Source organism: Ischnura elegans, chromosome 1 (assembly GCF_921293095.1).
Source record: "Ischnura elegans chromosome 1, ioIscEleg1.1, whole genome shotgun sequence".
Taxonomy (NCBI): Eukaryota; Metazoa; Arthropoda; class Insecta; order Odonata; family Coenagrionidae; genus Ischnura; species Ischnura elegans.
This window is the reverse complement of record NC_060246.1, coordinates 39,707,609-39,725,148: the sequence shown is the minus strand read 5'-3', so window position 1 is coordinate 39,725,148 and position 17,540 is coordinate 39,707,609. Positions and strand designations below refer to the sequence as shown.

Below are 17,540 nucleotides of genomic sequence, written 5' to 3'. Positions count from 1 at the left end.
TTAATTTTTCAACAAGGTTTATTGAGAACAAATGAGACAAGGATAGAAAAGTTCCACAAAATAACGTAAATAGCCAAGTAGAATGCACTAATTGTCTCTTTGGAGGCAGAGATGTCAACCACTCATCTCACTCTCCCACAGTCAATCTACACAGATGACTTCTATGAAATGAAATTTTTTTAATGATTATCACAAGCAGAATTTTTCATCATGAATGATCCAAACCTTTTCCCCAGAGACCATGAAATGGGATAGCATGGTACTCCAATGTTCCAACACATGGCAACCTATTCATCATCAGGCATCTGATTGACCTTGGCACCAGCTTCCACACTTGCTGCTAGGTCTTGTGACTGAGGCATCCTAGAGTTTCCAACACTCCCCCCTTGCCCCTCTTTCAGTCTATCCCTAATTAACTCTGCTATTGCTTTCTGTGTTCTCCTTTCAAGACGCTCTAACTTTTTGGCAACATCTCTCTTAAGGTCCCAATCTGGTTTCCTTGGAGCTAAGTTGGAGAGGTCCTGAAAAAGTATTGAGACACAATTAAACACACACTACATAATTACTTGCATACCTACTCACACTCATGAAATGATCACATCCTACAATCATGAATTAATTCATCAATTACAAGATACTATCAAGTTCATTGAAGAAATTCTGAATAGCCAAGGCTTGCAAAAACTATGATTTAATAAGTTGTTTTCCGTGCACACATAATTCCAAATTAGTTAAACATTAACATGCTTTTCTTAAAAATGGTAAAGCCAGCACCCAAAAGTAAAATCTCCAAAAATTCAAAAGAATATCATTCTAATGCTGTTATTCTTCGAAGCTTTAACGAAAATTTTCAAATTTTGTTATCAGTATGGATTTGGCAGTAATTTTCAGTAATCATTTTTAAACATTGGGACATAGGCTTTTGATGAGACAAAAAACACAAATGTTTTATGTGCATGCATTGAAATAAAGTTCTGATAATTAATAATTAATGTCATGCATGGCTGAAATATAGATTTTTAGTTAAAAATATGAAAGAATTTTTTGATGGTGTTAAATAATTTTTCAGAATAATTGATTAACCTGAGCGACCAACATTCTTCAATTATTTTGCACTTTATACTCACTTCATTCCGCAGTGATTTTCAAGTGATCGCAAGTGGGAGTATCTATTGCAAACAATGGATTGCTTTTAAAGTAGGATGACAAGATGCACACAATAAGTGCTAAACACTAACATGTCAGGCATCAAAATAGCCCCTTACCATTAACGTATAATTTTTTTCATGCTTATTTGTCAAATATGCGGGCTGGCATTTTTTGAATTTTCATGACATGTGACCCAGAATAATAAAACTAAGTTTTATCAACGTGAGTGATAAATCATCGCTTAATAAATGATCGTAGTTTTTCCCGGCGAATTGAATGAATAAAATCTTCTCAGGTTAAGCACCGGGTCAGGCTTTTTGAGGCCAAAGTTTCAATGAGTACCTCACTCATCGTCTTCAGGGCTGAGACTGAATGCCGAGCTTGGTCTACGCCGGATATTTATAGCAAGCTAGCCAACGGACGGTTGAGGCCCATTGTTGACCAGCCGATTCAAATTTGGCTCAAGGGTTTTGGAGTCTGAATTGTGACCGCGACCGTTGTATTTTATTTATCAGCGGTCTCCATATTTGGCTGATGTTCTGCCCATAGTCTCGGTTAAGCCTTTTGTCTTCGAGACGTATTTCAATTCCCTCCTTCACAATTCGATCCCAGTACCCATCAGAACGGCAAAGGATTTTGGTGCCGTCAAAATTTATGGAGTGCGCCATATCGAGGCTATGTTCTGTCAAGGCCGATTTTTCTGGTTGACAAAGTCTTATGTGCCTCTTATGTTCTTTTATTCTTGTTTCTACCGTACGAGAGGTCTCTCCAACGTAGGCAAGGCCACACTCACAAGGGATGTGATACACTCCAGGCACCCTGAGCCCAAGGTTGTCCTTAACTCTTACGAGCCCATCCCGAATTTTCTTCGGAGGTCTATGGATCACCTGTAGATTGTGCTGAAGTAAAATTCTCCCGATTTTCCCCGAAATGGTGGATACATAGGGAATACAGGCTCTTCCTAATGGCTTTTCATTATCTTCATCCGTTGGTTTACGGGGTCTGATGGTTCTTTCCAAGGCCAAATGAAAATCTCAGTCACTGTATCCGTTACGTTTGAACGTAGTTTTTAAATGTTTAATTTCAGCGGGGAGATTTTCTGCATCAGCGACTATTTTGGCTCGGTGTATTAAGGTGGTCAAGACACCTTGCTTTTGGGAGGGATGGTGGTGGCTTCTCCCATTAAGGTAAAGATTAGTGTGGGTAGGTTTTCTATACACACTATGCCCAAGAGTCCCATCAGGTTTCCTTTGAATTAGGATGTCGAGGAAAGGAATGCAGTTGTTATTTTCCTCCTCCATGGTAAATTTGATGTTAGGATGCTGTTGATTCATGTGACTTAAAAAGTCATCAAGTGTATTCCGTCCATGTTGCCAAATGACGAAAGTGTCGTCCACGTACCGGAAGAAATACCTCGGTCGAAGTGAAGCCGATTGCAGAGCTTTTTCTTCAAAATCCTCCATGAAGAGGTTGGCAATAGCTGGAGAAAGAGGAGATCCCATAGGAACTCCATCCATCTGCTCATAATATTTTCCTCCATAAAGGAAATAGGTTGATTTTAGGACATGTCGGAACAGTCTAACTGTCATCTCGTCAAATTTACTTTCCAGGATGTTAAATGTGTCTTCCAATGGAACTCTTGTGAACAAAGAAACTACATCAAGGCTCACCATGATGTCTGAAGGTTTAAGCCGTATACCTCCAAGTGTCTTCACAAACTAGGCCGAGTTTTTAATATGATGTACGCAATGCCCAACTATAGGCGACAACATGGAAGAGAGATACCTTGCCAGATTGTACGTTGGGGCGTTGATAGCACTCACGATGGGCCTGAGTGGAATGCCATTCTTGTGAACCTTAGGTAGACCATAGAACCTTGGTGGAACGGCTCCCCGCACCGTAAGGTTGGATTTTGATTCCGGCTCCATCTTCGTGTCTTTGATGAGTGCGGAAGTCTTCCTCACGATAGCATCCGTAGGATCTCTGTCGAGGACTCTGTAGGACCCATCTTGAAGAATCTCATTCACTTTTTTGTGATACTCTTCAGTGGGCATCAAAACTGTTGCGTTCCCTTTGTCAGCGGGTAAAACAACGATTTTAGGATCCCTTCGGATGCCGTGTAGTGCATTTCTTTCCTCTCTTGTGAGGTTAGGCTTCGGTGGAACTGCCCTCTTTAGCGTCATTACGACGTCACTTCTAATCTCATCGGCTGCCTCAACCGGAAGCTTCCGAATTGCCTGCTAAACTCCTCCAATGAAGTCCAAGAAAGGAATTGATTTTGGAGCCGGGGCAAAATTGAGGCCCTTGGAAAGCACTGACATTTTTGCCGAATCAAGAGATTTCCCCGTTGGGTTAATCACCACACGATTACAATCCAAAGAGGATGTGAACTCTGACCTGCTCGATAGGCGTTCGAACTTTCCCTTCTGTCTTCGCGTGTCGTTTTGAATGAATAATTCCAACGGGTACTGATAAATAAAATACAACGGTCGCGGTCACAATTCAGACTCCAAAACCCTTGAGCCAAATTTGAATCGGCTGGTCAACAATGGGCCTCAACCGTCCGTTGGCTAGCTCGCTATAAATATCCGGCGTAGACCAAGCTCGGCATTCAGTCTCAGCCCTGAAGACGATGAGTGAGGTACTCATTGAAACGTTGGCCTCAAAAAGCCTGACCCGGTGCTTAACCCGAGAAGATTTTATTCAAATCATCGCTTGCAGTGGAAGGGGTCATTTTGACCTCTCATGGAATTCCACTATTTTATGCTATAATTTTATGAGTATTTCCATCCCCAAATAATGTAAAGAAGAATAAGGCATCATTCACATTGAGGACGAGCAACAGATTTGCAGCATGAAGGTGCCAATAAGTCTGGAAAACTGTTTGATAGACTTGCCAGACAGTTGCTATAAAATTAAATTCTACTGAGTTGAAGCATAGTGCTGCTCAGTCCATCCATAAGCATCTAGTAGCACCTTTGTGATAGTTCAGCTAAAGACTAAGGGTAGTACAAGCAGATTTTATACACTCCTTATTTTACGGAAAGAGCAATGAATTTAGGACAGACCTCCCAATACAAAATATAGGCAAGCTAGAGGTAAAGCAACTCGAGTGTAGCTACCAAGTAGAGCAACTAGATGTGCAGCTTCATCCCACCCTCTTCACCCACTTGGAAGAAGACAGGATGCAGCTACATATAACATTGTTTAACAAATTTGCTCTAGGAAGCAAATCTAAAAAGTAAAATAATTTACAAATTCAGATTATACATAATGCTGCATGGCAATATGCATGACTTCAATTATGCATTTACAAGCGGGAGGATTTACTGCAAAGCTAAAAAAACGGGTAATATCACCACGAATAGCACTCCTTGACTCTTGAATGAATTGCCCTTAAAGCAATGAAAAAAAGAATGACAAGAAGTCAAATAAAAATGTAGAGCTTAATGATTCACATGTGTGTCTCATGTTCAGCATATATAAAATAATCGACATATGCTAGAGGATAACACTAAATTCTACCATATGAATAACCGAAGCAGACAGCCAAATGAAAAGCTTTAGTGAAATTCATTTATTTGAACCACATACCTTTACAAGTTAAATAAAACTGGTACTAAAATACGAGCACTTGTCGACAAGCATTCGCATGTGTCAACAACAAACGAGAATTTCGCAGCAAGAAAAATGTCATTTTTTGAAAGTACATGATAGGTCGAAATACTTGACAAAACTCCCTTTGCAGTGTGAAGATGTAGGCTTAGGGATTTCCGAAAGGTGGGAGCAAAAATTACGGTACCGAGGATTACATACCACCAAAAATCGGTCACTTACCAATTCCTCAATTACAACCTTCGAATTCGCAGCATTCAACTGATCTCGAACTTCTTGCTCGACATCAGCAGGCTTGGCATCTGGTAAAACATTATCTTTAAACGTCTCATCTATTGGTTTATAGCTTCTAAATTTTGGCCTGAAATGAACGGAAAAACAACGTTTTGAGACAATAGCTAACAAAACGGGTAATATAATCAAGAATAGCACTCATAGATTCCAAACCATCCCCAATTGTGCACATGCTTACTTGGGAAGTTGTCCTAACTGAGATTGGAGCTTGTCTTCTGATTTCGGATTTTCATTTTCACGATTATCGTGACCACGTTTCAAAGACTTCAGGCGCTCCTTCCTCTTCAATGCCTCTTCCTCTAGGGTACCAACCTTTTCATCTGCACTCATAATTGTATCATAATTTGAACGCAAACAATTCGTGCAGCATCCTCAGAATCCACCGTACGAGTTTACAAACAAAGCACGTGGCGCCGTGATACGAGATTTCTACTCACTAAAATAAACAATTGAGTAACGATACCTTGCCGTTAATGGCGCGATTTCCAATCCTTTCGCTTGAAAATGCTGTACCCATGGCCCTTATATACATATATAAGGGCCTTGGCTGTACCTTATGTCTGGATTTGAGCCATATTAAGCTACATTTTGGGGTAATCTTTTATTTTTAAGTGTATTCTGCCAAAAAATTTCAAAATTTTGACTGAAATACTTTCAAAGTATTAACCTACAGAGTGCTGCAAATAAAAGAGTGTAATGACGGATTTTGCTTTTGAAAAACACGTCATAATAATCCATCCTCTCTCACCTGCTAATGATGAATGTATTAATCAGCAATGAGTATAGATTTCATTTTTAGTCATTTTTATAACTCTATGAAACTATTCGAATATTTTTTCTCTTTTTATTTGAAGGACACCTATTTCAATGTTTCGCGGAATCATATTAAGGTTTTGGAAGAAATAAATATTTTTTTCCACTTAACATTTTAATTAGAGAGTGATAATGATATTAAAACGCGTCGAATGGCACTTATGCATATTTTAAAGACAAGGAAAACTACAAATGTATTAATTTTATCATGAACTCCTTCACGCTGAATCGTGATTAATTTCATAATTATACGTAAATATCTAGCTCTTGTATAGAAACTGCGGTACTTAAAGCAGCTGATCCAGCAAAATAATTCAATTTATAATTCATAAAAGGTGATAAAAAGAAAAAATGTTCTATTCAGTAATAATCTTATTAGTTCGATGTATTCTACATTAAATTTGAAGGGTACACAATAGGGAAATTGCATACTTTTTATAAACAGTATGCTGATATACTACAGTAAATACTTAGTACCGCAATATACTTTTTTCCGCTTAAAATTCAGTTTATACACTAGGAAATGACTCCCAAAAGTCTCCCGAGTTTCGCGGGCTAAAAAATACCGCCCCCACTAATCTTTGGCCGTGACGTCATAGTTCAGTAGGAGTCCAAGATCCAAGCCCAAACTGCAGGTTTGGAAGAGCCACGTTGCGTTTAAAGGAGAACATGGGTGAAGTAAGGAAAAATTACAAGTGGTGCATTGTTCCTCTGTGCAATAACACCCCAGAAAAAAATTTTCGTCTGCATTCCCACGGAGGAAATTAGAATTAAAGCCTCGATGCATGCCGTCTGTCGGGATGAGCGTTACGGAAAAATAAGAGTATAATAAACGGAATGATAAACCCGTGTGCTATGTGAGCGAAGATAACTTTAATATAAATAAGATTTCCATATTTCATTGACTGAATAACTTGAAACTGCGATTTTTCGATAATTCGGCCGCCGTAGAATAAATTAAAACTCAACTTCACAACAAAAATCGAGATAGGTGTTTCTCGATGGTTACGATCAGTTACGATGGACTCAAATTATTTATGGCACTTGTTCAATTTCAGTTACGGAAGGACATAGAAAATCCCATGATGTTTAAAATCAAGGGAGGAAATATGAAAATATAGAGCAACGTTTATCCTCATGCATTCGAGTGCCAGCCAAGAAGACAGCGTTTTCTTCTACTGTCGGCGTCAAAATGATGTGCCGCTGTACTTTGCAAATTTATATCCTGGCATCACTGCATGCTATAATAATGAACTATACGTCATTTTAAAGGAAATTTTATCATAAATTCTGATTTATTTTATTACGAAAAAATTGAAAAATGTAGACACGGCCAGTGCAATAAATGACTCCGCGCACCGAAAAATTAGCCGTTTTGTCAACTTCATGAACTTTGCAACTCAACCTAAGGAAAACTACTACGTCTACAGCATTCATCTTCCACATTAATTTACACTCATCAGTGCGGATTAATAAAATGGCTTTTGGGTATTTTTAGAACTTATATTTTGTTATAAATTAATGAAAATATTTAAACATTATCTTGTCCCATAGTTTACCCCGAAAGATAAAGGAAGTTGTAGATGGAAAAAGAATGGAATCCAGAGGTGGTCACAAAAATGAATCGCAGCATTCTTTGATTTTATTCCACGCCGGCTTGCTTTTCAGAAAAAGTTGAGTCACAAGAGGAATATTCCGCGGCCCTTGATTTGGAAACTGTGGAGATAGAGGAAGACGTGTGGATGAGCAATTTCCATTTAGTTGGTTGTCAGGATAAACCAAGGATCCATTTAAAGGTTGTCAGGCCATCGTATAAAGATAGGACTGATGTGCACCACAGGGGAAATGGGGTGTTTGAGGGAAAGTCAAGCCCAAAGTTGCCCAAAGAATGTGCAGTTCTATGTTGCTCTTTCCCCAGTTGTTGGAAGTTCGTCTATATTATCGCTACTAAATTGAAACATTAATAGTCTGGCTTCCTCGGAGCTTCCTTTCGCCCTCCAGGCAAGGTATTTTTAAGTTGAAAGTATCATCGACAGCTTCGAGGTGGAAATAAGTTCACCATAAGACTCTACCGGACTGCCAAAAGAATACACATTTCACATGAGTATACGCTTTCGCCAATATTATACGCGAGTCTCACTTTGTTATGAACTATAAAACATTTCAGATGCACATCAGCTACCTTTCCATTTCTCGGCATCGACTTTCCGCGCCGACGAAGTCTACAGTTTCACTAAAATACCCTGTTATCATGATGGAATCAGTAACAGGAAGCTTGCTAGGATCAGCCTAAGAATAACCATATTCCTTCATCTTTACGCAATCTATCGCTTTCAATGGAGGAGAAATAGATCAAATAATAGCCCTGAAGTCACAATGAACAACTCCGATACGTCTGCACTTCAATAAATGAATCATAACCACGCCGTCGTATGTATTCAATTCAAGTACTATGGCCGTGCCTCCTCGTACTGAACTATGACGTCACTTTTCTACCAGCCAATCATCGGGCGTTTTCGCTTCTCACTTGCATTTGAAAATTCTCGTGAACTTTGATGCATTAAATATCGCAAACCACGTCATAAAATAATAATAAAACTTTCACCGAGGTATGCAAACATATATTTTTATATAATTTTGGGGCTATTGATAATATCTTAAATATATGCAAGTTCCCTATTGTTCGAACGCCATTGGGAATGGTCAAAAAATATGAACCAGCCTTCTTGAGATACAATTCATGCTTCAAATTTTTGCATTTCCAATGGGATATAACTAGAAAATAACAGTAGAAGTGGAGAACTTCCAGAATAACGTAAATGCAAGGATTAGGTAATATATAAAAAAATATTGATAAATTACCTCTTCCACCAAAATCAAAATGAATCGTGCATCTGTATGTATTACTCTCCTTGTCAGGTTGGAAAGGCATTTCATGAAATAAACGTGAGCTGCTATTTAATGAAATAATCTTGAGCAAAAAACACATGCTTGATACTAGGTGAGACATGAAAAGTATAGTGTCTAATAACTGATTGCATTATAAATTCATATTTTTCGCATATAACTCCTACGAGAACTGTTGCACTGAAGCTGTGACCTATATTTTGATAGTGACCAACATTTGGCAAAGTTATTTTCTATAGTTATACGTTAGTAAATCAGATTAATTACTCTGAAAATTCTCGCTATACTTACTTTTTGAAATGGTGATAGTATTATAATATCATATCGAGTGTATAATTAGTATAAAACACTGTCAATTTATTGGGTCGATTGGAACTATTGCTTCAAGGCAAAATTTAAAATGCTTATGTTTACTTTCATTCTCTGTCAAACCAGATGAATTTTTTTTAAGTATTTGCAGTAACTTCCAGGAGTTTTTACGTGCATATCATAATTATTAAATTCTAGAGAGCATTTCAGGATTTTCCTTAAATGTTACTTATGTACACGAAAATGTCTTCCGTATTGCCGTTAACTTTGCTTTCGTTCAATGCATTACATGAAATGAAATTATTATTTTTTCTTTCTTTCAAATTATTCGTATTGATAGGCTATTTATGTAAGGAATTGCTAATGCAGTTATTCGTTATTATAACGCCCCAGTGGGATCTATCGCATGAATTTACGTATTTTTCGATAAATCATCATCAGATGGTGGTTGAATACTAAGAAAGTCTTTCTTCGTGAATGCTACGCAAATTTTCACTTGCACGTCATAAATCATGGAAGTATATTTCCTTTGTCCTGCAAAAATGTTTTCATATAACTACAGAATGTTTTGTTATGGTGTATCCAGACAAGTCTCTAATTTTGGAGTCTTGGGTAACCAGGTGGTCCATGTATTTAACTACTTATATTAATTTAAGAAAACTCCAAAATTAAAAAAAATATAAAACCAGCATCAAAACGTTATGCCATTCATAACATATCGCTAAAAATGGACGAGGCAACATATTTCCCTGCTGGATCGGGACTGCTGCACAGCTGAATGATTAAGGTTCGTAGATGATATATATATATATAACCAGGAGGTTCTGGGTTCGAGTCCCAGTCAGGCCGCATTTTTACCCTCTGATTTCTGGCTTTTTCCATCTACCACAGCACCGTTGTCCTTGTCCTTTTTCTATTCCATGTTCCTTTCCCTTTCTTTCCTTACCTGTGAATTTATATGCAATATATATATATAGATAAAATTTTACCTTCAGGAAGAGTTAAACCAGCTTACAAAAGTAATGACATAGTTTATTCAAATTAATGGAATAATTACATAGTGATTATGCTCAAATTATATGAAATAATGTTTAATGCATTTGTCTTTTTCAAAACCTTAATAGCTAAATTAATGAGAATGAAATGAAAAAACCTTCATATTTCTGGAATGCGTTTCATCTCCTGGACCGTGGAATCATAATTTAGAAAAAGTATTTTGAACACATTTTACTTCCCATTCAAGTTTAAATAGTATAAGTATATACTGTTGTCTTTTTCCGCCCCCTAATAATCTAACACAATCGTGCTGATCGCTGCGTCAGCGCAATTGAATTCGAGTCCATTGATTGTTTATATGTACGCTGTTGATAATGAAATTATTTTTTATTATCAACAGGAATTTGTAACGCTGAACAATAATGAAGTTCTTCCTGAATATCCACATCATCTTTACAGGCGACGACTAGTTTTTTTTGCGGTTCAACTGAAAACAATGCGGATAGAGAGAGAGAAAGGACCGTTGGCAACTTCTTCAACAATCTTCAATCTTCGACAACTTCTTTGCTTGAATGATTTTAGGAAAGTGCTTCCCTCAACGATATACTTCTTCCAAAGTACTAAGTAGCTTATAATCCCAGCAATTTCTGAGACGATTCACGACATTCTGCACGTATTCCTGAAGAATGACAATTATGGTAAACCTTTCCAGTTCAATCGCCGCGGAATAACTGTTCTCATAGTTTGCAAATGTTAATGTTAGACCGACATTTGTACACTAAAGTATGAAATGCAGTAGCAATCAATTTAAATAACGCAATTATAACAGTTTCTACGTCTTATATGTGAGGAAACCGTCATAATCAGATGATGAAATACCTAAAATCATTTATATTCAATGTCTTTGATAGGTGCATTCACTAACCCCCCTGGACCTGCCTTTGCAACCTGTCTAACCTCGCCTGCAACTGCTGCAACTCTTGAAGCGTTTGTATCCTCTGGAAACTTTGCTGCAGTTGTTGTTGCTCCGTCGAAAAATCTCCACGTACTGGATGGATACTTGGTGAATTAATGACTGGCTGTAAGCCGCGGTGAACAGCAGGAATGGAACCCAGTTGTAGATTCTGTGGAACTCCTTGAGAAAATCCTCGCTGTGCACTGTGGAAATAAATCAAGTTCTGCTTTTCTGGTAACCTTTGCGTTTGTTGATTGAAAAATCTTTGCTGCTGCACCGCAGATTGTGAAGAAAACGGGAACCTTCCAGATTTAGACGATGCTGGATGGGTGGCTATTTGGCGAACCAGGTCTTGGAGCTCGTCGCTGGGCAGCGGAAAATTAGGAGGCAGCCGGGTCTGCGAATTGCCCTGAGGAGTCGAAGATGCGAGGGGAGAAGATGTTGATGCCTGGTTGATGACAGGAAGCAATGGAACCACACCCCTGGTCGCTCCAGTTTCGTAATCCTGATGCACGGTAAATGCTGCTATTAATGGGGCCTTGAATATGTCCACGGTGTTCACATTCGAGCCATTATTAGAGTTTTTGGTTGAGACTCCGTCAGTTTTACCATTTCCATCCTGGTCTTGTGCGCTAGCACTGTCACTAGCGGTGCTGGGGACGAAGGACTTTATTTCGTGCTGTTCTATGCGAAGATCGTCCTCTTTCACAGTCGTAGGAGGCGGCGTCGTAGTTACATGCTCTTCGTCGCTCAGGGAGTTGGAGTTTCCTTCATCAATCGTCGGAGTGGAGAGACCGTAGTCCAGGGAGTTTCCGAAAGAATTCAGCGAGAACGGTCTGGGTTCGGTCTTCGAAGTCACCAAGACTTCATCCGGATGGACTCGCAAAAATTCCGCCTTCTCGAACTGCTTGTCCACTTGCTCAAGAATCGAGCGGGGCAAGAAGTTATTCTCCACGAGGGGCGCGCTTTCGGTTGTCGTGGTCGTGACCTCTGGAACGGTGCGGAAGGTCGCCGTGGTCCTTGTTCCGAGAGAGGCGTGGAAGCGGACCATATGTGGCGGCTGGGCGGTGCTGCCGGGGGCGCGTTCACCCTCTTCCACCTTGTCACCCCCGAGATTCTGGAGCGAGCGAGCAAGGGCGCGGATGAGCGCCCGTCGGACCTTGGGGTCTCTCAACGGGTCGAGTCTTTCGTGGGCTGGAGCGGGGCTGGGAGAGGGCTCTGGAAGGGACAATGTCCTGTCCAACTGCGAGACGTCCGGGGCCGCCCAGCAAATGCTCCACAGTGCCGCAAACACGAGGAGCGGCAGGAGGAAGGAGGCCGGAGACGCGTGGTTCTGTTGCGGATGAGGAAAAAATATGTCAGTCATTGATTTTTAATATATATATTTGATACATAAAAATAAATCAAATACGTATTAAGTAAGCAGATTTTATATTTTTAAGAGAGAACACTTTTAGGCTTTAATTATATGCACTTAAAAAAAAGAAATCTGATGCTTTTCCGGCATATGCTGGTAGTGAAGGCTGCTAGGGTACTCCACCGGGTAATCTCTTCCATAGCTGCCGAAGTTTTGGGGTACGAGTTGTTCTCCATCCTCAGGGTTGAATCTGCCCTAAATTAAGTACGACTCGTACCCCGAAACGTCGGCAGCCACAGAGGAGATTACCCGGTGGAGCACCCGAGCAGCGTTCATTATGCACTGCACTTCGGCATATGTCAAAGAAATGAGGAAATTCCAAAAAGTCAAAACAGGTTTTTTTTTAAAGAGTAGTAATGGTAATAAAGTAATTCAACACAACTTTAGAAGTGGGTTTTTTGTCATAACCGTTAATCATGCCATTACTCTTAAAAATATACTCCTGCGTCCAAAAAAGTTCAAAAGAAGCCTACATATGTAAAAAGGAATAAAATAATTTATATTCCTTAATACCCTCCAGAGGAAGTTTCCAAAATAATTCGCTCAAAATAGTAGTAAAGGCCCAAAAGAGCCGTCATCGACCAAGAGGACGTTTTTATGTTTGTACCAAGAGGATAATTCGGGTGCCAAATTATTTTTAGTTTTTAAATTATTAACAAAAATCACGCACTAAATATCTCAACATCAGTTAAGAATTTAAAATTGCCTTTTAGCTGGAAGAATTATGCCAGAAAAATTTTTCGAGCCCGCAAATTGAGGATTATTTTTACCAAAATGATGCTTTATTAGCTTGGCCTACGAAACATATCAGAAAGACAAATAATGAAGTCATGATACTGATTATACCCCAAATTGTACTGTATAAATCGTTAAATTGTAAACAATGCCTGACAATAAAATTATACCGGCAGTTTGCATTTTACTTCATGATAAAAATCTTCTTCAAAATATTTCTTATATTGTACGTACAATATAAAGCATGGTAAACGATCCAAATCTCTGAATTGAGTGTAATCACCTAAGATGAGTTTTTACTGATCATACTATTCCACTGAAAGTTTATACAGCTACATACAATGAAAGAGGTTATACTCGTGGAAGTTAATCTGTTTGCCCCTTTTGGCCACTTCAGAGCAAAGGGAAAACTGTAAAGGTACCAAAAAAGTATGCCGCAGCACGCGCAAGGTTTGCAAGCCTTGCAGAATACAGGTCCATTAATTAAAATCTCTCCTCTTCGGGATTCTCACCGCTCTGTGTGAGACACGACCTTCCGACCCGCGTCTAAGACCTCGAGACTCGGCGTGAACGCCCGCCGCGCCGCCCGCGGGGAGAGGACAGGATGGGAGATGAGAGAAAGTTATTCCCCGCCCATCGTCCCATGACTTCTCCCCCGGCGCGCTGTTCACACACCCACACACGTACACACGAGCTCACGAAGGGGGCGTGGGAAAGGAGAGAGAGAAGGATGGAGAGGGGGCGAGCGGGGAAGGAGCCGAGGAAGAGTGAGTGATGTGCGGCGGAGATGATCTCCGAGTTCGGAAAAATGAGGAGACAATGCGAGTGTATCTGAAGAGGGATTTTATGTCATCTATCAAATAATCTATGACGGGCGATTTGTGTAATAGATGCTGTTAGGAAAAATGGAGGCAGCGGCAAGCCGCAGGCGTACCCTGCCCTATTGGATTTCAGCAGCTAATATTTATGCTCATATCGCATCTATTAAAAATTGATCAACATCATGGCGCTGGTTCTGAAAAAAATGTTATCTAAGAGGTGGAAATCAAATAAAAGAATATGATGGTAAAATAGGAACCTCTTAACGGTAAGGTTCTCGACCGCTGCCGCAGCAGGTTCAATTCTTGGTCAAGGCGAAATATGTTTTTCCACTTTCGCAATTTTGCCTATGTATCCTGTGACCGGTGAAAATTTAATAATTTCTCCGCGCAAGATGCATGGAGACTTCAACGCTCGAGAGCAATTTCAGGCTCACATCTCATTCTATCACTTCAGAATTGAGACACATAAAGAATTACTTTCAAAAATAAGAGATATAAATTACATATACAGACTGCTTTGTTTTTATAACCAATGATCTCAATGGAATAACCAAGTTTTTCGCTGTAAAAGTATGAAATTGTTTGTAAGCAAAGTCAAGATTAATTCATGGAAAAAAGACTGAAATTATTTACCGATACTCATAAATTGTCTGTGGCGTAACTAGGCATACGATTTGAGAGGGATGGGAGGGCATGGGGGGCCCCAGACAACAGGGGTTTCGGGAAAAATTTTGAAAAACGACGTGCCTGGAAATACATTTTACATCATTTTGGCGCTTAATGTTTAACTTTATGCACATGCAGTTATTATATGTCAAAACTAGACTATAGGTTTAAATATTTTTTTTATTTCTCTGAGGCTTTGGGGGGATCTATTCCCTCATCCCCCCATAGTTACGCCACTGCTGATACTGCATTCCATAATTAACTGACAGCGACAGCTCTGATGGAGATATTTTCCGTTTAAATATCTACTAGATCGAAACGTAGGATAATATGCCTTATTTAGGAGTGTAAATGTTTAAATAGTTAGTTTTAGACGAAAAGTATTAAATATTTTCTGTAATTCTCATGATAACCTTCTCTTTTATCCACAGTTCACCAGTAACACCCTTTTTTAACGGTCCAAATTTCAATACTGAATTTATTCTCACCATTTATGCTTGTTTGTCTCGAAAAAGATTCTTACCTTACGTTTATCACCAAATATTACTATTAAAAATAGTCTAGCATGGCAAATATTACGCTAAATTAATGAATTTTTATGAATTATAAGTTAATTATTAGTTCCACCGTAGTAGTGTTAAATAGCTGCATCGGTCAAAAAATAACTTCTCTTCTACTAGGCTTAAAAACAAGGTCTAAGGACAGCAATTATCTCCAGATTTATTTGCTTTCTTATTAATTTTACCAGCATCTGATTTTTTATGCATCTCTTGGATGAAAAAAACTACTATATCCTACATTCTGAAAGATAAATAGTACTACGGAAGATGTCTCTGAGAATGATAAACTTTCTAATGACAGACTAATGACATCACGCAATCTATGGTATACGAAATTATTTCAGGATATAAAAGAAATTATTTCCTTATACAGAATAATAATAGGTCTCACATATAAGCTTAAGACCAGAACAATACTTCCCTGACCGTGAGAATATACCCTGCCACCGAGATGATTCTCATTCTTTCTACTTCCTAGAACTCCAGAGAAATTATAATATAGAAGTCTATTGCATAATAAAATAAATATTTGTAAGTTTGAAATATTGCATGCCACCGGAATGTTTTATTTTCCTAAGAATTTGAATCAAAAAAGAGATTTTTAAAATTATAAACGTTAAATGTGCAATAAACGCATACTTTAATGGCCTACATAAATAATAATAATTTTTTCACACACATGTTTGTCACCAATTGTATCATTATTTATGTTTTTAATTTGAGAGTTTTGAAACAAATTTTTAACCTGAAGGAATCGGTTTATAGAGTGCACAAAATGCAGAGAAATATTACGACAAAATAAGTAACAAACCGATAGTACAAATAGATTTTTAAAAGTCCATATGATGACAGAAAACAGAAATGATGAATTTAAATATTATATTTTACTGAGGTGATGAACGTTTTTCACACTAAATGCCTGCGGTGGAGTAAAATCAATTATTTTATATTATACCGGTTTTATAGAAGTTATTTCCTGATTCTGCAATGTCATTAAAAAAAACTTCTGCACGAGTGACTCTCCTTTTTACGCACTGCCGATTATAACGTGTTAATTAAATATAAAAGTATATAAAGTACGTAAGTAATTAAAATTTTCAAAAATACCTTCCGCGTACAAGAGTCTTTATGTGACACAGACCGATATAGACTTGGAGCAATGACTGACAATGAAATTAAAAATTGTGGACACTTATTTGATAAAAATGATAATCTTTTACTTCCGTTTCTTAAGAATTTAAACATATAATGCTCAAATTAATTCCTTTTCTAATCAAAAGCTAATAAATTGAATGAGTTAACTAAATTAGCTTTGACTGACAATTTTTGGTATTTCTCTTTAATGATTTTTATCCAAGATGATCGCGACACACTATCAACAGGTCGAGCGGAATATTTCCTTGCTTTTTGTTGAATTTATAATAAAAGTAGCACTGCGGTCACCACTCATTTTACGAGATACACATGCTTGAAGGAGTAACCAACGAATCAACTATAGGAGTGAATCGACTCGATTCCATCTTAGTCGAAGTTCCGGGCTCCTGCGAAGTAACGATAGACTACACAATACACAGCATCCTGAAATCACACGTTTGCACTTAGTCCACATATGAATCCATGGGAAGCAGGGGAGACCGCCGATCGGAAGGCATGGGTGAAGGTCCGACCCCACCGAGGTCCTCGACGGTGCTGCAGCATACTCCATATCCAATTCCGCACACCGAAACCCTAGCGATAATCACTCAACGCCGACTCCGTTCTCCGCGGATGGACGCTTTGGACTCACACTCTACTGGTAACGATAACACACCAATGCTGGGGCCAGGATTTGGATTGTACTTACCGGAGGCATGTCTGCAGAGACAGTGGCTTCGGAGGCGCCTGCAGGGTGGTTATGAAGGTTTAGGCCGATGTGTGTCAGTGGGTAGGGAGAAGAGGGGTGAGTGGTGGGATGCAGACGGAAGCGAGGGGAGGGGGAAGATGGCGGGGGAGGAGAATCCAAGAGAGGGGAACCCTCCCCCCTCCGCTCTCATCTCGTACCCTCACCCTTCTCCATAAACCACAAGCGCTGCCTCGGAGGAGAGGGATAAAACACCACCCAAGCGTCGGAGGCTGCGGAAGGGGAGAGAAACCGACGCATCACCGTGGGTCCCGCCGTGCTTTGAGGAGGAAAGTTAGGGAAACTTGCGCGCCACGACACACGGATCAATGACACGCCGGTACGCACGGGGCGAATTCATGTCCGAAAATGCGTGACCCTCTTTCCTCTCCATCGCTTGGTCATTTGATTTCACCCTTCGGAG

At 39.2% G+C, this 17,540-nt stretch overlaps 2 protein-coding genes across 2 annotated transcripts; both read right to left on the bottom strand.

The window, feature by feature from the left end:
• On the bottom strand, positions 1-5,475 carry LOC124159245 (coiled-coil domain-containing protein 12). Its single transcript, XM_046534924.1, has 3 exons — positions 5,237-5,475; positions 4,987-5,125; positions 1-521 (listed from the first exon to the last, which is right to left on the bottom strand). Exons 1-3 carry the CDS (start codon positions 5,386-5,388, stop codon positions 288-290), a joined length of 525 nt encoding a protein of 174 aa, XP_046390880.1. The 5' UTR covers positions 5,389-5,475; the 3' UTR covers positions 1-287.
• A 4,628-nt stretch (positions 5,476-10,103) lies between these two features.
• Positions 10,104-17,142, bottom strand: LOC124159232. Its single transcript, XM_046534903.1, has 2 exons — positions 17,081-17,142; positions 10,104-12,371 (listed from the first exon to the last, which is right to left on the bottom strand). The coding sequence occupies exons 1-2, from the start codon at positions 17,087-17,089 to the stop codon at positions 11,004-11,006; spliced, it is 1,377 nt and encodes a 458-aa protein (XP_046390859.1). The 5' UTR covers positions 17,090-17,142; the 3' UTR covers positions 10,104-11,003.
• Between the last annotated feature and the right edge of the window lie 398 nt (positions 17,143-17,540).